Below are 24,430 nucleotides of genomic sequence, written 5' to 3' on the forward strand. Positions count from 1 at the left end.
TCAGATATGCACCATTTGGAAAAAAAGTAACACCTAAACTGACTAAATGACTACTGATATGAAAGGAAAACTCACTATGCAGCATTATTAAAATGACTGACTATCATAGGGGAGAACTGTAACTTTTTGAGGGTGGAATATCTGAATTTTGAGTCATGAATTGCAGGTGAAATGTTAATTGCAGAGTACATGCGTGGAGTTTTATGTTCGTCCTACCATTGCGAGGGCAGGCGTTGAGCCGGTGGTTGATGTCAAGCGAGCAGGGTTTGCGCGTGACGGCGGTGGTCACAGACTCGTAAGGGTTGTCCTCGTCCTCTGGCAGGAAAACATCCAGAGACGGAGAGGTGACGATCTCCCCCGAACGCTTCGAGTCCTGGGTTCGAGGAGGAGAGAGGGATGGAGGGATAGACAGAAAGAGAGAGTGAGAGAGTGAAAGGTGAGGCGAATTTATTCAACTTATCACATTATCCAATAACGGAGCACATATAATTTGGTGGGCGCTTTTATCCAAAGTGCTTTTTTTTGCATTTTTTTTCAAGACAAATGGCTCTAGTGGGAATTGAACACCTAACCAAACAGACCCACATTGCATTAGTGAAATAATGTACTGTAACAATACTGAACCAGATGTTCTCTGTTCACATTATCCTTTCCAGTGGGTCGACCAGTACAGCAGTGTTTAGAAAGCAAAGTGAAGTGACCTCTTACTGTCTGTCAAACTTCGACAAGACACCGATTGATTTGATTTTATGAAAAATATGGAGGACTGAGCCGCAAAAGCAATAAAAACTGAGCACATAAATAAACAAAATAAAAAAACAGCTGAAAAAGAAATGATTCCATGTGGAATTTCAAATGTTTGGCAAAGCAGTGTCTACCCAGAGGCAGAGGTGCCCCTCACCTCAGGTGGTACCATCATTAAAAACAAAGAGAAAACAACAAAACCTCAGATCACCTCAGATCAGTGAGCTCTCAGTTCACCCCAAGGGCATTGTTCAAGCCCAACTGTTTCTGCACACTTGGTTTATCATAAAAGATTTAGGGCAATCTTCAAAGCAAACAATGAAAATAAAGGTTGGAAAAAGAGTGTTTCATTCTTTGGTTTGATATCTTATCATTGATCTTGGAGATTTCACTGTAGAGCCTCTTGACGGCTCCGTCAGGATTTTTGTGTTTTGTTCGTTTTGGTATTGCAACCAAATGAGCTTAAGTTGCTCTAAAAGTGTTGGGACTGGCAAGAAATTAGCAAGTCAGAGGACAAGCTTGTGATGACTTGCTTGCTGAAAATGAAAATTAGCAGTCCATTTTTTTTTTTTTATTTGAAGGGTTTTCTGTGGTTTTCTGTGGTAAAGGTGTAAGAAAACGTCAACACCACAAGCTTGTGTAATATTCCTGAAGAGGTTTCTATTTTGGAAAAAAAAAACATGTTACAATGTCCTTATGTCCTTGCCCATTGAATTAACAGATGGAAATAAATAATACTGTGTTTGTATCCACAAAAAAAAACTTACTAACCCTAACCCTGAACTTACAGTATGTTGTGTTGTTCATCCTTTTAAGTATGTGATTCATTAGCAGAATTTTCATTAAATATAAACTGCATACTTGCAATACTTTTCATGATTTAATCAATGCGCTAGAATAAAGACGCAGTCAAGTGTTGCCAAAAAATGTTACATTATGATCATCAAGCCACTGATGATAAAGGTGGCTGCTGTTGCACAAAGTTGTACTGAGAGTTTCCTGAACACTCGTCCTCCTGTCCTGCTACAGTACAGCTGCCGCAGGCTCTCGTCACATGGTGTGGATTAAAAAAACAAGAGCAAAACAACCTGAGAAATATGACAGAAAATCCCCTCTTCAAGTAAACACCAATAGAGTCAAAAGTCCTGATAAGCCTATCTTATGGCAGCACATGCAAGCGGATGTGCTGCCATAAGAAATTGCTTTTCACTTCCTTTCATTTGAAATACATGTTTAGATTAAAGATATCCACCATTTGAAAAAAGTGACACACACAAAATGACTGAAAGTGCAAAATTAAAACAAATCATTGTTTTAAGGATAGCAGGTATAGTTAAAGATAATGACATTCTTACAAACTAGATTCTCTATATTTTGGAGATAATAAATAAACAAATGGAAAATGGATTTACAGTGTTTTGGAAATTAACTCTGAATTGGGATTGACTGAATTTGGAGGTGATCGGTTCAGTCTAATACTGGAGCTACATTGAAGGAACCACAGTACATTTCTCTGGGCCTCTGTGTATTTGAGAGTTTCAGATTGCACTTCATTGCAGCACTGGTGAGAAAAGGTTGAGCCTCGCGGGGCTCAGAGAGACAAGCTCAGAACCAAAAGGTTCCCTATCTCAGAGGCCGGTGTGTACCCAGAAAGAATGAAAAGCAAGAGTGAGTGATGTGGAGCGGAGGAAAAGGTTACAGGGGGAGCGTCATTTCAGCAAGAGACAAAACATTTCTTTCCAGCGCCGCAGTCTCTGGACGTCTGCCTTTTTCCCAGAACGCAGCGCTCTATCATCGTTACTGAAGTGTCACTTGGCGGCCTGCTCCTGGTTGTACCGTCCCTGTTGGGATCAGCGGTAGAGTCACCATGGCGATGAGTTGTGGGTGTGGCTACGCCTGCGCTCTAACCCGCACCCTATTTATGTCTGAATCCTACTGACTCTATCTGTTCCCCCTCCGCCCCCTCCTCTGCCTGTCCAACAGCCATTACTCTTCCTGTCATCTTCTCCTACTACATTACCCAGACTGCACTAGCCCATCAATCACACACTGAGCGCACTCAAAAAGGATTAATCATCCTGGCTGATAGAACGATCACTCCCTGGATGATTTCTCTCTCTCTCACACACACACTCATACACTCTGTACTCAATTTGAGTCTTATTTCACACTGTACTTTATTAAAAGGCCAATAAACCCGAGCCCCCTCTCCGTCTCCCCTCCCTCCTCTATCCATCAGCGCTCAATTAGACTGCCATTACCAGCTAATGGAGATCCAGTCAGTCTTTTATGCCTGCTCTCCGCAGGTGGCCGGGGCCGGCTGACGGTGATTGGACGTGACAGCCTGGTTAGCTGCAGATTTCACTCACAGAACTGGAGGAAAGGCTAACAGCTCTCTGATGGATCCAAAAGGAGCTCCTTGAATGTTCCTTTCAGGGATGTGAAAGCTCTGCACTGCTCTGTTCACTGCTGCAATCACTATCGCAATGTGATGAAAGAAAGCAGAGTTAAAAACTAATCTGTGAGGGTTCAGATTAAAGGTGCTATACCTGTAGCATTATATCACCAATAAATCATCATCGGATTAGTTTTGAGACGTTTCCGTATCTACCATAATTACCGTAAACAAACAAGACTATCACCAAGAAGACAGCCTCTACACGTCATTTTACATTGTGTACCATTGGGTCAGATTTGGCGGGAAATCCGCTGGGTTGCTTTACGGCACAAAACAGGAGGAGGGCGCTGTTCCAGCACAAACAGAGCTAAAGCTTTCAGAGTTTCTCACAATGGCAGATGGTGGAAGGAGTGAAAGGCCCATATGAAAAAATCACTTCCAACATGGTTATCGTTTTCAGTAAAGCGAAACAGAAAACAACACCAGGAAGGGGGAGGGGAGACAGGAAGTGACAGGGTTTACGGCAAATGTGGTCCTACTTTTGAAAACAATATTACTGGCTTGAGATAGAGGCTATCAATCCATTTGTTTACTGTAGTTACACCCAAGATATCAAAATGAATCTGACAGTGACATATTGATGTAAAAAAAATGCTACACATAGCACTTTTAATAGACACATTAAAGAAAAACACAAGACATGCAGACAAGAGTTCCTTGAAAGAAACAGCTAAGGAAGGAGAACCTTCAAAAGTGCTCAGAGGAAAAGAGCGATAAAGATGCAAGATGAAAAGAGACGGAAAGGGAGAGGAAAGATAGAAGGCAGGAAATGAGTCAGAGAGAAGTTACTGAAGTCATCTTTGAGTGGACAGCGATCCACAGAGAAGAAGAGGAATCGGCCATGACGCACCTTAACTTAGTCGCCTCTTCTTTTTTTCCGGCTCTTTAGTTCACATTAATCTCTCATTCTCTCTCCACTTGTCTCTCCACTTAACTCTTTTGCTCTTTAAACGTTTGATTTCATAATCTACCCTCCTTCACTATTCTACCTCTCACATCTCCCTTCTACATCATCTCTCGTCACTCCTGTTAGACTAAATCTCCGGCTTCCACCCCGCTGGCTTAGGAAGAAAGTGAAAGAGGGAGGCCAAATCTGACAGAAGTAACAAAACAATCGCCTGGGAGAGAGGAAGACGGAGAGAGAAAAAGGGAAAAAGAGGAGAAAAGGAAGCCGGGATCCAACTCAAACTTACTTTGGAGTTTTAGTGTCAATTTCGCCAAATCCCAAGGACACGAGCACAAGAGAGACAGAGAGCGGGAAGAGAGAAATGAACTTGTTCTAAGGAAGGGAAGCAGAGGAAGTGGGAGTGCAGTGAGTTAGAAGCAGGGATTTCCTCACACACACACATTCACACACACACACACACACACACACACACAAACAGTGTTTATATGCACACAAGATACAGCAAGATAGGAATAGGAAACTCTCCAGTTCACCCACATCGAAGACAGCGATGACTCCAATAGAAAGCTTTTAAGCTCAAAGCTTGAGCAATTCCCTCGCCGGCGGGAAAACTACTTTGCGCTCGATCTCGCAGTTCGGCAAGAGAGAAACTGAAAGGAAAATCCCTCACGCTTGAGTCTGCGCGGCACAGCGAAGGCCGGGAGCCACCGAGGCTGCAGATGAAATGAATCCGGCGGCGGGATGACAGTTTAGCTACCTGCTATTTTGTTGACGTTTCCTCGCCGCTCGTCCTGCTCAGGGGGTCAGGAGGCTCCAAAAGTGGGAGAAAAGGCTTCTCGCGGTGCAATGTGAGCGGGCGCTCCAACAAACAAACACACACTCACACACTCTGTCTTCATTCATTTCCACCCCTCCCTCTCTCCCTCTCTCCCTCTCTCTCTCTCTCCCTCTCTATCAGGGCAGAGATAGGACACAGAGGAACTTGTGTCTGGGTTACAGGAAGAGAGCAGACAAACAGAGGCCTCCTCCTCTGGCCACTAATTAGCAGGTCGTATGCAGCTCCCGTCCAACTGCAAGGGCCAGATTAAACGTCTGAGTGTGTGTGAGTGTATGTGTGTATGTGTGTGTGCGCACACGTATGCATATGCATGGGTGCCTGCATGTGTGAGTGTATGCATGTATGCGATTGTGGGTGCTTATATCTATGTGTTTATGCAGTGCAGTATGTGTTTGTGTGAGTGTCTCCTTATATTATGTGTGTGTGTGTGTGTGTGTGTGTGATCATGTGAGAGCTTAGGTGGATGTGTTTCAATGTGTGTACACATATGTATGAGTGCATGCATAAGTGAGTGTATGTATGTGTGCAACTAGGTGTAAGTATTTCCCTGTTTGTGCGTAGGTGTCTGCTTGTACCACATTGCGTGTGTGTGTGTGTGTGTGTATGTGTGTGTGTGTGTGTGTGTGTGCAGAGCTGATAACCCAAATAGGAAATGTGCTGTTACTTTGGTCACGTCCCAGGAACTCCTATCTTGCAGTCCTAAAACCTGTGACTCCAATCTCTCTCTCTCTCTCCCTGTTAACCCTATACTGTAAATTCCACTTCACTGCCTGCACTCCTGTTGCTCAACACACTGTACAGAGAGTTCATAGGCCATCAGATATGAATAGAGGCTATAATTTGCTGGCATTTCCTCATGGAAGCTATTTGATTAGAGACAGCAGGGAGGGCTGGACACCACAGAGGACAATGGACCCTCTTAGGCCTTGAGAGATACGCTGCAGAAAAGAGTAATGGAAAGAAAGAGATGGTAGGTTTTAAAAAAAGAGAGACAGCAAAGAAAGCCCACCTCTCTCCCAGAGTAGTTAACTTGTTGGAGAATGGGAGAGATGAAGAGATTAGCGATAGAAAAAAAGATGAGAAAAAAGAGAGAAAGCAGTTGGTCAATCCGCTTGAGAGTCACAGAGGGAAAAGAAAGCAGGAGGAGGACAGAAAGAGAGAGATAGAGAGAGAGAGAGAGAGAGAGAGAGAGAGAGTAAGAGCGAGAGCCAACCCAAGAGCCAACATTGAAAACACGAGTGGAGCCAAGTGAGAGAGAGAGAGCGAGAGCGAGAGCGAGAGAGAGAGAGAGAGAGAGAGAGAGAGAGAGAGAGAGAGAGAGAGAGAGAGAGAGAGAGAGAGAGAGAGAGAGAGAGAGAGAGATATGCAGGTTGGTCAGAGCAGTGAGCAGAGATTGCCTTGCAGAATTGGATTTCCCTCCACGGCTGGCTAATCCCACAGAAATCAGCACTCCTCAGAAAATAACACCCTCACATTCCCCATGATGGCTCCTCTATTGAGCCCAGCTCAAACTGAGGTTTCCCCTGGCTCCACGCTTAATCCCACAGACACAGAGACACAGCCAGAGCCAATCCTGTGTGACCACCACAGAGATTTCACTATGTTTAAAGTCACAGTGAAATGAAAAATGACTTTGTCACCTTGCTAGCTAACTGTCCATGTCATAATATACACCTACTCTACCAGTCAAAAGTTTGGACACACACATTTCTTATATTTAAGATTCTTTATAGATTAGCCTTGATGGAAAGGCAAAGGCTTTGGAAAGACATAGATCATCATAGATCATACATAGGCATCAACTTAAAAAAAAAATTAAAAAAGATTTCAAGCATTTAAGCATAAGCCTTTAGATCAAAATGGCTTTAAGATAATGAAAAACAGGTGTGTCCAAACATTTGACAGGTAGTGTAAGTATTTAAAGGCATATTCAGTAGGATTTTGCTGCTTGTGGCTTGTAAACACAACTTTCAAAGTTGACCCTTCCTCCTTGCGGTTGTCAGAACGGTAAAAAACCAGTAAAAAAGTACAGCGAGGCAAAACGCCAAGCAGACACGGCTCGGTCTAAAACGAGAGTGAATCTGTTGGCTTTCACCCACTGGGGATGAAGAGTGACGCGGCGTCAGCCTGTTTTCTGTTGGACAGGTAGGTGCTGGTTAGCTTAGCTATCAGCTTTTCTACTACAACAAAGCTAGGCTAACGGTAGCTAGCTGCCAGCTAGTTACCAGTTTTAGAGATCGGGACCGCTACTGTAGCCAGCGTGGCTTTTAGATATAAAACAACTTAGCAGTGGTTTTGGTTGCAGAAATGCCCAGAAATGTCCCGAACATTCAGAAATGAGAAAATGCAGGCAGAAGGCAAGCTGGATGAGTTGATGCTATTTCAAGGGGGAAATCCTGCTCAGTATCTCAGTATGCCTTTCACAATAAATGAAATTTGATTTTGGTTGACTAGTTTACATTCTGATGGCATCAGATTAAATTTCTGTATTCTTGAAAAATTGTCATGTCAGATTGATACCCACTCAACAGGCTTTTACAGTGAGTTTGTACAATGACTTTCATAGGCCTTGAGACTAACACAGCACACTACGGCTCACCAAGGATTTGAAAAACAACAAAATTGGTATCATAAGATTTTCATCGAACAGCACGTCAATTTACATGTCAAGAGAAAAGCCAGCTAAAGACTTAAAAGGTTAGATCCCACTCGCTCCGGCACAAGCCGGCAGTATCAGACAGTCTATGGAGCTGGTTAAGAGCGCGCTCAGTGACTCATCTGTTTTGATGAAGTAGCGCTCCCTGTTCCTCGTGTACCCCGTAATTCACCCGAACCTCTCAGAGGAGGTGGAGGGGAGCACTCAAGATGACAGGAGTTCCCATTTATGAGACCATTAGATTGTATTTTCATAAGTACCCCGCCTTTTATGTCTCTATCATGATGCACGGCAATGCTTTTAAGGACGAGTACTGGTCCCCTCGTTGGTTTTGGAGCAATCCTGAACACACACACACACACACACACACACACACCTTAATGATGAGAGAGCAGGATAGCATGACAGCTGATCTGCCCTTGTTTTGATGGGGGGTGTTTTAGGGGGGGGGGGGTGAAATATATCGCATGTTGGGGCTCCGAAAAGCCCTTTTGGACGCGATTATTTTGACTGAGGTAGGGCCTGTAATTGTAATTATGACAAACGGCATCCGTGATTTTAATCCATTACGCATCTGCCATATACATAATTTTTTAAAGTCCGGAAAAATCCAGTTTCATGTAACAACTAAGAATGTTTTATAATAAGATATAATAAGATTTGTCCGTCCAGCAAGAGCAGAAGTCTAGATCATGACATTTTATATTTGAGAACTTTACATACAAGCAGTAATTAGAGGAAAATCACAGAGACCCTTTATCCTGTATGAATGATTGTCTGGCATTACACACATAGCGCCCATAAATATTACATTACAGGACCTCTCCCAGTAAAAATAATCCAGTTTCAATAGTGCTTAAGTGGGTTAGTTAAGGTGCATTCCTCATCCCCTATCATCTGTAAAGGGATAAAATCCCTTAGAGATGTTCAATCACACCAGAGAGACGGAGAGAGATGCAAACAGACTGTAAGTGAAGAAGAGAGAAAGAGAGGTAAAGAGCGAAGGAAGAAATGAGGGGAGGGAAGAGAGGAGAGAGGGAAGAGGAGGAGGAAGTGGAAGATTAGGCCCTGAATAATCCATCACAACTTCGTTCCCTTGAGAAATCCACTAAGCACCATTGAACAGCCACACACGACATAAGTCTGAACAGCAACAAGGCCCCTGGCATTCAGCTGCAGTTTGGAAACACAGCAGCTCCGATGGAGTCAGGAACTGGCTGTGATCTCCCAAGATGTCTCAGTTTAGAGCTGCTGAGGTTTCCACATGTGGTCTTGACAGTCAATTGCTCATCTGCTGTATATAATAATCATTAGATTAGATTAAATGAAACTTGAATGATCCCCGTAGAGAAACTGGGTTGTTTCAGCAGCAAATAATATGATACAGCAAATAAGTATACAGGGTATAAATGAGAATTGAGTAAATAACGGTATTAAAGGTAACGCAAGTGGCAAATACAACACTAGAATATGAATGAAAAAATAAAATCAGCAGTAAACACCACCCATGAATGATTAGTCCACCACTGGGCCAATCACATAACAAATTAGTGTAATTTTGAAACTGCTAGAGTGCTTTGGTGAGATTTAAGATAATTTCTCCAAGTTTCATTAAAATCCTGTTAGTGGTGTCTGAGATCAGAAAATTACAGCCAGAAATATATATACACACAAGAGAACAGCAGTAGAACTTACTGAGATAAACAAAAAACATTAATGGAAAATTTGAAAATAATTATGATATGAAATATGACAATATATAAGAATATACTGTATATTTGCAATAAATAACAAGGCAACAGTAAACACGTCTCTCCCCCCAAAATGACGCAATCCCCCTTCTGGGGGGGTAACAATATAAGTTTAAGTAACAAATATTTCACCTTGTTTTGACATGTAATTGTAGCGCCCCCCTCGGGTCAATCAGTGTCATTTTGAAACTAGTGGAACACAGTGGTGAGATGCATCATTCCTGCAAGTTATGTCAAAATCCAATCAGTGGCGTCTAAGATATCATGTGTGACGGACAGACAAACAAATAAACAAACAAACAAACAAATGGACGGATCCATAGACAAATATATGCAAAACTTTATTGATCCTTGTAGGGAAATTCTCTCTCCCTATGCTCTCCCTCACCCTACTGCTTCAATAATTCTGCACAAAGTTCATCACCTAAGCTAGCCGCCAGGAGGAGAAATGCTGTGTGGAATAGCAATCGTGTGCTAACTATATATTTACAAGTCCTCGGGAGCCACAATACAGCGCTGCATATGAAGATTAACTCAACACATTTAAATTTAAATTTCAGGACTCCGCTGTGTACGGATTATCGAGGAGTGTGCACAAATTCATCTAGATGTTCTGACGTACGGACGAACACACACTAACAGATGCGCCTGCACACACACACACACACACAATACATTTTCTATAAATACGAACTGTGGAAATCGCTAATCTTATTTGTCCTGTTTAAATATTAGGAACAGAAAAACCTAATTACACCGTCATTTATGCATACGCAAACACGCAAAAGAAATGTTCCCCTTATCTCTCTCTGTCACCTGTGTGTGTGTGTGATTTGCTTGGCTTGGAGACACACACACATTCACACATCTGACCAGTGAGTAACTCCCCTGAAGCATTCTGGGAGTTGAATGCCTTGCTTGAGTTGTGTTCTGTACCAGTGCTGTAGATCCCACCTATTCACCTCTGTAGTCTCTCTCTCTATTGGAGCTCGTATCCCTCTTTCTGCTATCTTTTCTCCCTTTCCTGTTTACCTCAGGGACAGTCACGCACACACACACACACACACACACACACACACACACACACAGCCATACAGCGAATTCCCATGTACTCAAGGGCAGTGTGTGTGTGCCACTCTATTCGGTACAAAGTATTTGACAGTGACTAGGTGTGTGTGTGTGTGTGTGTGTGTGTGTGTGTGTGTGTGTGAAGGTCAGGTTGACAGAAAGATAGTCTATAGCTGTAGAGTCTACAGGGGATAGAGCCATTAAAAACTACTGACTCTATATACAGAGAGAGAGAGAGAGAGAGAGAGAGAGAGAGAGAGAGAGAGAGAGAGAGAGAGAGAGAGAGAGAGAGAGAGAACAGGAGAAAGCTAATGGGGAAGTCTGAGTAAGTGTATATGACAGTGCGAGAAGGAGACAGAAAAAATATGGAGGAAGAACCAGTGGTAGCAAAATGAGCGAAATGCGGCAAGAAAACACAGTTGGGGACACTCTGGTGTGTGTGTGTGTGTGTGTGTGTGTGTGTGTGTGTGTGTGTGCGCACATGTGTGCGCAGTGCTCTGACGCACCTGTGCTGATGGTGGCTGAGATTTGTCAATGGCGGACATCCCACGCCTGACATGTTATGAATTTCTGCGTTGCCTGGCAACCATGCCAACCTCTCTCTATCTGCATGTTTTTCTTGCATTCCTTCTCTCTCTCTTTCTCTCTCTCTTTCTCTCTCTCTACATCTCTGTTTCAGAGGTCTGAACTTCTTCACTGCTTCAAAGTCTTCACTGCAGTGGAAACCTCTTCCTCCACATACTTTGGCGTCAGTCGGCGTTCACATGGCGGTGGTGGGAGGAAACCCGTGTTGTCGCTTGTGACGAAAATCCACAACAGGGGAACTTTCCTTACGCAGGCACGCATGCACGCGCACACACACACACACATACGCGCACACACACACATATCAAACAGCAAATGTGACAGACTTAGTAATGACATGCTAGATTATCTGGTTTGGAACAGAGCGGGCTCTCTCTATATCTTGCGGGTGCCTCAAGTCTGGCTATGGCTAATCTGTTACGAGGTGCCACCCCTAGAACGTGTACACACACACACACACACACACACACACGATCACCAACAAGCTAATGATGATATTATTCATACATGCACACATGCTCACACACGTGGCCGTACATACACACACACTTACAAAACAACTACAGAAACACTGTTCCTCATTTACGAAAAAAATAACATAGACTTGAATCCATTCTAAGATCATTTCAAATAATATGATGAAAAACAACGCACATGATGGATTGTGATAGAAAGTATTTTGCATACACACAGTGTTTAATTATATGAGACCCCAGGAGCCATGACATGCTAGACTAGTCCAATTCTTTCACTGAGTCTGAGTGACAGCTGGACGTCAAGGGAAACTCGCCGCTCAGACGATCGATACGAAGCTTAACACACTCCTATTGAGATGAATAGTGAGGGACGAAGTAGTCAGACACACAGAGAGAGAGAGAGAGAATGAAGATGGATAGAGAGGGATGGGAGAAAAAGTAGGTGAGGAGGAATTAGGCTGAGAAAATGAGGCGAATCTCATGTGGGTTGATGAGAGCGAGGGGTTGAGACCGACACGATGGGAGCGACAGCAGCAGGGAAACTTTTCAGCGGAGTGGCTCAGCCCGTCGGTCCTCCTCTCTCTTCATGTTAAATCACCTTATTCATAATTACACAGGCCAATTTTGCACTGTGTTAAATTTAATTATGCAATAACAACTCCATTTCTTTTTCCTCTCGGACTCCCTTCCTTCCTTCCTCTCTATCACTTAAGAAACACACAAACACACACAAACCCACCCACACAAACCCAAGATGATGCCACTCAACACACACACACACACACACACACACAAGACGATGCCACCTAACACATATACCCACTTGCTCACACACACACACTCCTGCACACAAGCGCACCCACACTAACAAACACAGAGGTGCTATTCTTTCCACGCACACAACACATTAATACTCACACACACACACACACACACATACACACACACACACATCCAGGTGCGATCCTCTCTAGGCAGCGTGCCAGTCAGTCAGGCAGGCGGCCAGCAGACAAGACAGAGTGTGTGTTGTGTTGTAAATGTCAGGTGTCCTGCTGTTTGAGCCAGGCCCCGTCCCAACGCTAAACACTCTCATCTGCACACACTTAACCACACTTATATACACACCATGGAGGAATGGGGAGGGGGGGTTGGAGGAAGGAGGGAAGGAAGGAAGGAAGGAATGAAGGAGGGAGAGAGGGAGGGAGGAGGGAAGAGGCTACAGCTGCCATAATGAAGCAGGAATACTAGAAAGTCGGGGAGGATTCGGATCAACTTACTTTTTCTCAACGGATCGGTAAAAGCTGCGCTAGTTGGCGGCTCCAGAATAGCGGAAGAGGTAATAGAAATCATGTAATGTGAGGTCAGTAAACACACAACCCGGCCGGTCTGTGATGCTTTATACCAACGATACCAAAGGGATGAGAGAGGACAAGATCTAACGTTGGTAAGTCCAGCTTTCTCTAGACGGAGCACTCACCGCTGTTTAGGGGACAGTTTGGATTTCTGGACACCAGAATTTGATCTATATCAAATTCTGTTGATCCATATGGTTTTATGGGTATATGGAGGGATATTGACATCTGATAGCCAGCAGTTCCTCCTGCTTGGAAAGCCTAGCCTAACAAAATGAACTGAGGGCAACCCGCAGTCTGGACTGATGAACATATTCAACTTTTTATTCATGGTACCTGGTATGAAGACCAAAGATGGTAAATTACGGCAAAGAGTGCAGACAAATCCATAGTTAAAGTTTCAGATTTGTTTTGACTCCTCTGCTCTCCGGCTGCCAAAATCTTAAATCTCGCTGGATGACAGGTTAACAAAATTCTGTCCAATAAACAAGCTACTTGTGAGTCCATGTGACTTTTTTTTACACTTTGCACTGGCTCACTTGTATTTGGGCAGTGTCAACCTAAACAAACCAAATACAAAAATGCTACAAAGTAAACTTTCCAACTATGGTTCGGACCAAAGAAAACCAACTGTAGGTGTGACGTACTTTTAGTGTCCCATGATGTGTCTCTTTCACTTTTCTTTGCTGTATCCTATTACTACTTGCTGCTGCAATGCAAAAATTCATTCTCATCTTATCTAATCTTTCAGTTCAACAATATTCATTTGCGTACGCTTGAAGTTTCTCCTATTCGTACCAGAAGGCGAGAGGCTAGAAAAAAAGGCGAGATAAGAGGGAGATTTTTAGAAATTTCTGATAAAGGAAGAGAGAGCATGAGCGCAGATGAAAGATAGGCAGCACTAAAACACGAGGTGTGAAAGCGAGGGAGCGAAACAAAGAGACAGATATCGAACCGACTATCCAGAGCTGCCAGGCGAGCCAGTCTCTCTAGTGACGGCTCATTCACTGTGTTCCCAAGGTAACCAGTGAAAGTATTCACTCAGAACAATGGCAATATTCACTAGCCTATCATTTCACAGTAGTGGAAGCAATGTGTGTGTGTGTGTGTGTGTGCGCGTGTGTGCGTGCTGCTGCATTACGTGTTGATTATAAAGTTATATGATGTGCGCACCGCAAAATAAGCAGTTACACGCAGACACACACACACACACAAGGAATCAGCTTCAACATAACACAATATCCTGTATGTGAGGGTTGTCCGATTAGTCGTTCAACTGAATTCAGATTGTGTGTGTGTGTGTGTGTGTGTGTGTGTGTGTGTGTTTGTATACCTGGGACAGGCTGGAGAAGCCCAGGTTGCGGCAGCCGTTGCAGGGTGTGAGCGCTTCCCAGAATCCCGTGGGGCCGCAGCTCTTCTCTGCCTCGTCCTCCTCCAGCGCCGTAGCAAGAGGGGGGGTGGGCCGCTGTTTACAGAAACACACACACAGTTTTCAATCATTTATGCACACCCTGATCCAGACTAATGATCTATACTTGAAACCAAATCTATACTAGGATCCATACAGATATGCAGCTATACTACATCTATATATGACATTACATTGTCATTTTTAGGCATCGAGTCACACTCTGACATTCAAGCTTCAGTTCCTAGATCACCAACATTATTAAGGAGTGCAAAGGTGCCACAAAGTGCCCCAACAACATTCATCTGACCCTTGAAACCTACTGGGAAAAGAAATAGAAGAGAGAGAGAAAGTGAAGTGAAAAGCACAGACACACAAACACTTATGTGAATAAATATGGATGAAGTATCTTTTCAGTCATTTCATCTCGTATTGAGTCTCAAAATCTTAATTTCCTTAAAACAAGGGAAAAAGTGGGGTGAGATAACTGCACTCGTTCCCCATTGCAAATCAACTTGTTTCAAGAATTTCATTGAATCAAGTTTCATTTTCTTGATACTAATGCAGTGATCTGCCTCATTCTGCCTCTTCTGCCATTCAGTTTCAAGATACTGACACTTGTTTTAAGGAAAATCCTGCAACAAGTGGAATTATTCCCCCTCTAAATTTTCAGACAGAATATGAGTGTAAATGACTTGTTAAGATTGACTTTTTTGCAGTGTGGACAACAAGGACTTTGTTATCCAGAGAGGAGGCTGTAAGAAGAAGAGACTAACTTTAACACACACACACGCACGCACACACACACGGTGCCCTTTCCTGGGGCTCTTTGGCTCCCTGGGGGCAGGTGTGACGATGAGCGATGTGACATGGGGCGTTAGAGGGCAGACACGGCCGACCTGATATCTCAGTGAACCGTACGATGCAGCAGAGGACGCAGGTCACAGCAGATTACACCTCCAACACAGACAGAGAAATATCACTGCAGTGTGTGACATGTGCACTGGCAAAAGGCAGAGAGCAAGGGCAGGTCCGGTGACGAGAGAAAGAAAATTAATCAATATAACCCAGAGGTCTAAAAGAAAAACAAAGAAATGTCCCGTGGGTAGAAGCAAAACAAAGAGAGGGCAAAGCAAATTGAAGCAAAAGAGGGAGAGGATGAAGAGGAGAAGGAACTTATAGAGGTGTTACAGGCGCCACTGGCAGGAGAAGCTGGAGAAAACTGCGAGAACAAAACAGAGGGAAGCGAGTGGGACAGGGACAGACAGATGGGACGAGCGAAAGAATGGCAGCGAGATTGGAGACGGATGCGGAAAATGAGGCTGGAACCAAAAGGTCACCAATCTTTCCAGATTGCAAAGGGCCCGCTGCAACACCGGCATACTGATCAATGCAAAATGGACTGCAATCCTCCCAGGAGACGTACTGTATGCATACACAATGAGGCCAGGCAGATGTATCGGACCTTTCATTAAGAACCATAGATGATATTAATTATTCATGATTAGTTACTGTATGATTGATTAATACTACATTGGTTGTCTATGGGAAGCCCTTAACCTGAATTACCAAGCTGCAAAGAATACGATTCTGAGGGGGAAAACTGACTGCTTGTGATTTTTTTTTTAATATTTTGACATGAAAATGGTCAAATTCAAAATATGATCAGTATCAGTAAAATATTGATTTCTGTGTCACCCAAAAACCCATACAGGTCTATCCCTAATGCACACACATACTGTATGTACGCACTTGCACATATGCACAAAGGTTATGTGTGCATTGTTCCGGTGGTCATGGGTTTTTCATATTTTATTCATGTGTGATAGACATACCAAATCACAGTGCAGGGACGCAGAGCATACTAATGGCTACAGCCACATGTACAGATGGCTGCCGGGGGGCACATAAACACACACACACACACACACACACACACACACACACACACACACACACACACACTGTGAAAGTCAGTAATGGAATACAAATAGGTACTTATAGAGAGAGGGGGACATAAGATGGATCGAGATAATTACAGCCTAAGTGAGCGGAGGTGTGTGTGTGTGTTATTCACTATGTGTGTAAGCCTGTGAAGGTCTGAATGCTTCCTGTACATAAACACACATGCTTCTGCTTGCTTTCATACTGAGCATGTGTATTACAGTAATGGAATTGATGATAAGCTATTGATCACTGTCACAATAGCCCCTACACTGAATTGTGTGGCTTGTGTTTGTGTCTGTGTGTGTGTGTGTGTGGGGTCCATAGGCTCAGGTGGGGGTTCAGTATGATAGATGACCTGTGTCCTGCGGTGCGTCTGACTTCCAGGACAGCGGAATTGAAAAACCTATGAAGCTTCTTCGTCACGCTGCACAGCCTGTTAGAAATAAGCTGCAGCTGTGATTCTCTGGTCAGCTAATACTGATAAAACGCTATTTTCACCACCTGCTGCATGTACCGAAACGGTTTAATCAGTTTTCCTGTGTGTGTGTGTGCGTGTGTGTGTGTGTGACGAGAGAAAGAGAGTAGGGAGAGAAGGAGAGAGAGAACGAACAAGCGAGAGAAACGGCATAAAAAGCATCAACAAAGCAACAAGGTCAAAAGAAATGTCTGCAGGCTGGGAGTGTGAATGGCTGTTTTGAGCGAGAGGCGAATAACAATTACAGTTTGAAACAAATCCAAGGCAAACAAGGAAGAAAAGCTGCTGTTTGAGCAACAACAAGTGAATGCTCATTTTGACCCTGCGGCCCGGCAGCGTCGCTCTGACTGACACTGCCCTCTGCTGCTGAGCTGGACAAACTACCACCATCCATATGGTTAAGAGCGCTCCCTTACACTCACGGCACATCTGCATCTTCTGCTGTGTGACAAAACCTCTAAACAACATCAAGCACACAAAAATAGATGCAGAGGCGATATGCATCCGCACGGAAATGTCTGTCATTATATGAATTAAACTCCGACGTCTTATTTCATGCACTGTGCACAGCGAAAGTGGAGTGTGTTTTTCCTCTCTACAAAGCAAATTACCTACTGAGCGAGGATGAAATGCAACAGGACATATGCATGGCACTGATAAGATACCCAGTGATTCATGCGTTTCAGTACAGGCACAGCGAACTGACTTGTCAGGAAACTGGATAGAATGATTCATGTACTGTTTTAAGTGCAGCATCCAAGTTTTTTTCCACTTAAAGAGCTTTATTTTTCTCAGCTTTACACTATAATACAAGTCAATAAGAGCAAACACACATTGGAAATCCACATCCAAAATCCAAAATCGCCTCTTGTGGCTTAGTTCTCCAATATGCTGCCTTCACGCAATGTCCAAAATATCATAATAATGAGTTGAGCGCACATAGGAAAGAAATTTTAATATAACTGGAATTGCTGAGTTGGGAGTTGCTTAGGGGGCAGAGAGCATGGCTGGTGCGTCAACAGCTGATGGTAATAGTGATGTATACAGCAAGTTGAAGATCAATCACATGACTGATTTACATTTCCTCCTCTTCATTCTGCTGCAGCAACACAAAGCAGCTCTGTGGCACTTGAGTTCTAAAATGAAACAACAGCCACCAAAAACATACTTTTGTTTACTGGGTCTATTTTGTTATTATTTCGCAGCAAAAGCACTTGCATGTGTGACAAGTCATGACTTCTGAACTCAGAAGTAGGAGCTAACAAGGAGAGCTTGAAGGCAGCAATAGACCCAGCATGCACAAATTGGCCCCTAGTGGCTCAATTCTCCCATAGACCAAGCTGCTATTTATCTATCATACCTCAAACATGACCCAATACATCAGCTCTTCTATACACCCATGCCTTCCAGCACATCAATCCTCCCATACAACCACATAAATTCTTCAATTCACCTCCCGTACCCCCCAAGACCCAACATTGCGGGTGCAGAGAAACCGTACCTTGCTGACTCGGGTCAGGGTGCCGTTGGGTCGGTCGCTGCGCTCCTCGTCGGAGAGCCGCCCGCTGCCGAAGCTGTCCATGGAGTGGGAGGAGATGGTCTGGCAGAGCTCCTCGAAGGAGTAGTCCCTGTCCCGGCACTTCTTAATCTCATGGAGCAGTTTGGACAGCTCGCCCGTCACTGCATCATCTGGGGGGAGGAGGAGGAGATTGGGGGAAGAAAAACAGAGTAAGAAATATTTCCAAAGTCCCAGCGCCACGAGTGCACATATTTTTAGTATGGGTGCAGTGGAGGATGAACCCTGATCCCTAGCATTGCTGGTGCCACGCTCTAATAACTGAGCTACAGGATACACAAATGGTAAAAATAGCCTTATAAAACTGATATAAACAACCACCATTCACCCAAACCACAGTCCATATCTCACCCCACTGTTATGGCTACTTCTTTGTTTTTGTCTACCTTTTTTCTGGTGTAACCTTGATCTTTGATTGTGAAGCACTTTGTGAACTTTGTCTTAGAAAAGCACTATACACATAAACGTATCATTATTATTATTAAATGGTAACACATGGGGGGTTGAAACAAAACATTGAACCATTGAGGAAGAGGAGAGATGATGAAGTCACATGAAGGAAATACAACAAATTTCTCTCTTTATCTGCCTCCTTTCATCCTTTTCCTCAACCCTCCACCAGTCAACACTGAACTCTACGGGAGTTAGGATAGTTGGAATTGGATTCCACTATCCTGTTTGCCTGATTGATTGCTAGTTTCAACAGTGGGCTAAAAGGTGAGGATGGAACTAATGGGTGCATAACACCCCCACTGTCCCTCCACCGGCTCTCTGCTTCGCCATGCTGAGGTGTTCAAAGCCGTGTTCAGGCAAGTGTTGAGGAGCAAACTGTGCTAATCACTTTCTCTTCCCTCTCCCTCCTGCAGTCTCCAAGGTAATCAAGGTAATTATGGTATGTGCTGACAGTCGATGAGAGAGGAGAGCGGATCAGCAGGAATTCAGACATGGATAGCTTGCTGCAATGTTGCTCTGAAAACACAGGGGGCAGCGTTGGCCAGGGCAAACGCATGGGTGTTCAGGGAGGTAGTGACTACTTTCCACCACTAGAGGAGCTGCTCACCATTTCTGGATTTGTGTGGCTTTGTTTTCCCATGTTGCAAAACATTCCTCACATACTTCAGAACATGTTTAGTTTCAAAATCTACAAAAGGGCAAAACAATGTATTTGTACATGCTGATGACACTCATTTGAAATACATTTTGAACAAAGAGATAGGTTTTTCGTATGCACCGTTGACAATATATATCTAGTAGGCCTATATCCAAAATATACATTTAATGAAAGTCATCTGCATGTACAAATATATTTTTTGCTGATTTATTGTAGATTTTGAAACATATTTCTAAACACTGTTCCCTTCTCAATAAGCAATTTGGCTTTCTCTTACCTCCTCTTTTCTGTGCCCGTATCTCGTCAGAAAATCGTAATATGTCTGTTTCAGCACCTCAAATCTGAGGGTACAACACTTTGTTTGCATTTGTGTGTGTGTGTGTGTGTGTGTGTGTGTGTGTGTGTGTGTGTGTTTGTGTGTGTGTGTGTGCGTACTCACTCTTGTGTCTGAGGGAAGGGGAGGCAGAGGGCGAGGGGACGGAGGTTCGAGGCGCGGGGATGGGACACTTGCGAATAGGCTCCTCCACCACACTCCGACACTCCAACTCCTCCATCATATACTCTACAGAGAGATGGAGAGGGGGAGAGAGGGGGGAGGAGGAGGGGTGAGAAGATGGAGAGGGAGGGGAAGAGGATCATGTAGAAAGAAAGAAAGACAAGAAAGAGAAAGGAAAGAAGGTTGGTGAATAGGAATAAAGAATGTGAGTTGAGAAGAAAGGGAGGGACAAAGAAGAGTTTGGGAGAGGATGGTGTGAAGGGGGGAGAGGGGGGGCAAATGCAATTCAGAGGCATTTTACTAGATCAATATAATAGCACGGCCATCAGCACGGTAAACAGCTTGTGCTGCATTCAATTCACATTTTCTCCGCACCGCAAAATCACTTCAAAGCTTCTCCTAATAGAGCACTCTGCTCTTCATAAAAGCAACAGAGAAGAATTATGGAGGGGAAAAGAAAAAGAGGGAGGAAGGGAGGGAGGGAGGACGAGCAGGTAGGCGGGGTGTGGGGGGGGGGGGTTAGAAACCAAGCAGAAGACTCTATAATGAACTAGCTAGCGTGAGGCATTAGCAGGCACGCATGCAGGCAGACCGAACACACACACACACACGCACACACACACACACGTATACACAGTGCAATCATGTGGCAGATGCCCTACAGAGTCCTAATGAGGGACCCTGTTAATGTCAGAGATGCTGCTCAGGTGTGTGTGTATAAGTGTGTGTGTGTGTGTGTGTGTGTGTAAGGGTTCTACTATGAAGCCCGGCTTTCAACTCCATAATTATGATACACAACCACATTTGCATACAATTATACTGTGTGTGGGAATGTGTAAGAGAGAGAGAGAGAGAGAGAGGGGAAGAATTAAAACACTTGACACTTTTATTCCTCTGTAATCACACATCAGTAGATTCTCCATAAATAGCAGAGGACACACAGCCTGGTGTCCGAGCGTTACAACAGAAGCACTGAACTGCACATAACCTGATAACTGGCAGTAAAAGTGAACTGTGAATGAGTTTTAACTGCAGGAAAAATCATAAGTAGTAAATCAAATGGGATTCTATTCATAACAAGAAGCCTGTGGCACCAGAAAGCCCTTTGGCTGGTACAACTGAGTAAATGACAGGTCTTCTGCTTTGTGTGTGCGTGTGTGTGTGTGTGTGTGTGTGTGTCCTTTTCCATCTCCTCTCCAACAGGAAATGGCATGCAGCTGATCCATTCACTAACTCACAGCTGTGTCCTCTCTCTCTCTCTCCCACACACACACACACACACACACACACAGACACACAAGTTCACTCTCTCCTTCTTCTAGTTCAGTCCAATTCTCTTCATTTCCAACTGTCGTTTCCTGAAGTCAGGCTGAGATGAGATTTTGATGGCTATTATTCCTGGTCGAGTGTTACTATCACACGCAGTCTGGCATTTAAGAAGTTACAGGCGGCCTATTCTGATCTAGTATCTGGTAAGTATTTCTTTTTTGTTAATTTCTGGATTTTCTACAGTCTCCTAGTTAGACAGGGAGTGCTCGCTGCATATTTATGAATATTCAAAGTGACAAGAGTGGTTTGATTTGCACTGTCGAGAGTTGAGTGGCAGAATTCAAACGATGCTGCATAATGTTAAATCCAAAAAACATTCCACAACAGGACAGGTTCAAATGGTTTTCCCTGCTTCTGACTTGAAATGCATCATAGATTGCTTGAGCAATAAACATGAAATGGGAAATTGGAATCGCCAATTAAAGCTAAATAGCTCTCCGTCTTTTGCATGGCTATATTTTCCCCGTCTTGATGTCAGCTTTAATGTCTGTCATTTTGGAGCTGTGGCCAATTCATAACATTCCCGGGATTCAATCTGTCTTCCTGTTTCTATCTTTATCTCCCCAGTTAGCCCAAATCACCATTAATTTTGGCTCTTTCTGACACGCTCTCTCTTCGTCTCTCCCTCTATCCGGCTGCTCTTCAGCTTGTCTCTCTGTCTCCGTCTATCTTTATCTCTCTCTTTAAATCATCTATAACTACGTGCCTTGTATATACCCAGAGATTACGCAAGGACAGATAGCGTAGGCTTCCAAACCGCAGATTACAGCGTGCATACTAAGCCTCGTAATCACCTCAGGACAAAAGTGTCTTTAAAAGGTGCAATCTGGAGAGTCTTTGGTTTCTCTAAGAGCCGCAGAGCAAACACACACACACAATCACTGGTGACACACGAAACACACTGGAGTAAACATGAGAAATAAAACAGGTACTTTAACGGCAGGCAGTTCCGTCTTGGTGCCTGGAATTTATTCATTTTGAAGAATCCTGACTTTGTGACAGCTCAAGCTTATGCACAAGCATTTTTGAACTTTTGAACACTTCTGAAGAGTCAATCCCTGCATTACGTCCCGCCCCAACAGGAAATAATTTGAATTACGGAAGCAAGACACCACTGAAATGCCGTTTCTTTGTGACTCTAAGCCTGGAGACAATTGACACATGGATTACGCAAAACGGGGTGAAACTCAGTATCAGGATGATATTTTCAACAGTGAGTGTATATACGCAGTAAGAAGCAGGGTTCCCACACCTTCTTAAACATCAAATTCACAGATTTTTTAAGGACTTTCCAGGCCCAATTCCCTCAACTTCAAGGACCCAACACGGCATAGTTTGAGACATGGATCAAGGTTAATTGCTGTTACAACACTGAGAATTTTTATAATGAGAACTAGCAGGCTTTACAGAAGCTCACAGACAACAATTAAAAAGAGAGAGAGGCTTGAATGTGTGAACACTTCGCAACTGTGCTGTGTTACAGTGATGGCAGACTATGTGGTCTCTTGCCTTCTCTAACAGCACAGCAAAACAATATATTGTGTAAGTTGAGTGATAGAGACAGAGACTTATTTACGATTTGAGCCACGAGTCCTGGAATTTACATTTTCCAGGCATAGCTCAAGGTTCGCTTAACATTAGCTTTCTCGCTTGCTTGCCGCTGTTTAACCTGCATCATTCGACTTTCAATCACTCATGCACGCACGAGACCGTCGCACTTTCTCGAGGCAGGTGGCGCGTGAAACAAGGACGCACAGACGGCGGGAGACACACATGCAGACAGCGGAACGTAGCCTATTTACTAACGTTAAGTGAAAAAAAAATCAAAAGGCCTTGATTTTTTTTTTCCTCAAATTCACAAACTTTCAAGGATTTCAAGGACCCGTGGGGACCTTGATGAAGAGTGATATGCACTGTCCCCTAGCACTGACTGTGAGCTCCTGTTCTCCCTGTACCATGTGTGCCAGTATGTAAATATGTTACTACATTAGTTGCTGATATATCCCTGTACTAATGTCATTAAGTCAAATTCCTGGATATTTATTGGACTTGGTGGATGAAGTGATTGTGACTCCTAACACAGTACATTGTGTGGGTGATTTGAGACTTCAGGAAAGCAGGATAACAGTAATCTGTCATTAAAAATGAATGGGAAATATACAGTATATAGAAAAAAAATGCCTCTTTACTAGATATCCAGTGAATCTATCTATCCAATAAAACAAAATACTTCAGTAAAATAAAATAAAGCAATACAGCCCCAAAAGCAGTTATCAATTTAGTTGCGCGTTCCAGAAAACCATCGATAACCATCTTATTCAAGATCCAATTCAGCCAGTTTAACAATGGCAGAGGATTGGGAAGAACAGCATATTGTTGTGCGAGTGGCGAGGACAATGGTAGGAGGCCGGGCTGGGCTTGTGTAAGAGTGGACTCTCCCACTGTGGGGGCCGAGCACAGAACACACACACACAAGAGCTCCCATTGTTTCGCAATGGAAGATAAACTTCCTGGAAAACAGAATTTATCAATCGGTTCACATCCACACGCAACGGCCACCGTGTCATCATACAGGGAAACTGTGGATCACCAGCAATGCACATCTGCAGGCCCTGCATATGTTAGCATGTCTGCAAGCTTCATTAAGTTACATCTAAGAGTTTTCAAGACCATTTTAATGCCAGTTAAAATGTTATATTTAACTATATTCGAGACCTTTTCAGGAGTTTAGTATAGTAGCATAATATATAAGACAATAATAATAATAAGACATTTTAAGACTTTCTCATGACCTGCAGACACTCTGAGTCAAAACAGCAAGAATTCCTGCAAGCCAATGGGAGCTCTGCATTAGCATGATGAACACGCTGTTTCTTTAATCTTCATTATGTTGTACTTATTGTTGTTTTTATCACTATGCTACTTTTCCTATTCTTTGCTGCTGCAATGACCCAGTTTCCCAAATAAAGTTCATCTTGTCTTAAGAGAGAGAAGGGCTTTGGATGGAGATGGAGTACGCAATAATGTTCTATATTGAAGTGTGTGTGTGTGTGTGTGTGTGTGTGTGTGTGTGTGTGTGTGTGTGTTACCTTGTATAAGAGCAGTGATCTGCTGGGATTTCTGTGCAGGGTGTTCTCTCAGGATCTCCAGAGCCGTTCTCCCCTGGCTGTCCCTCAGGTCGGCGTCGATCCCTGAAACACACACATACACACACACACGCACACACACACACACATACAAACACACACACACA

General features: G+C 43.6%; 1 protein-coding gene across 1 annotated transcript in view; it reads right to left on the bottom strand.

Moving 5' to 3' along the window:
- Window positions 1-216: 216 nt before the first annotated feature.
- The window catches only part of LOC139655497 (ankyrin repeat and sterile alpha motif domain-containing protein 1B-like), a gene marked incomplete at its 3' end in the record, with an annotated part of 53,974 nt that continues 29,760 nt past the window's right edge, over window positions 217-24,430 (bottom strand). Inside the window, exons 6-10 of the mRNA XM_071532932.1 lie at window positions 24,267-24,368; window positions 19,792-19,914; window positions 18,167-18,354; window positions 14,169-14,300; window positions 217-373 (exon numbers count right to left, since the gene is read on the bottom strand). Coding sequence (XP_071389033.1) covers window positions 217-373; window positions 14,169-14,300; window positions 18,167-18,354; window positions 19,792-19,914; window positions 24,267-24,368 — 702 coding nt within the window. The remainder of the gene's footprint in view (window positions 374-14,168; window positions 14,301-18,166; window positions 18,355-19,791; window positions 19,915-24,266; window positions 24,369-24,430) is intronic.

Source organism: Centroberyx affinis, unplaced genomic scaffold (assembly GCF_046629955.1).
Source record: "Centroberyx affinis isolate AG114_WGS23_722 - 3 ecotype Tasmania unplaced genomic scaffold, CSIRO-AGI_Caff_v1 ptg002287l_1, whole genome shotgun sequence".
NCBI classification, from domain to species: domain Eukaryota; kingdom Metazoa; phylum Chordata; class Actinopteri; order Beryciformes; family Berycidae; genus Centroberyx; species Centroberyx affinis.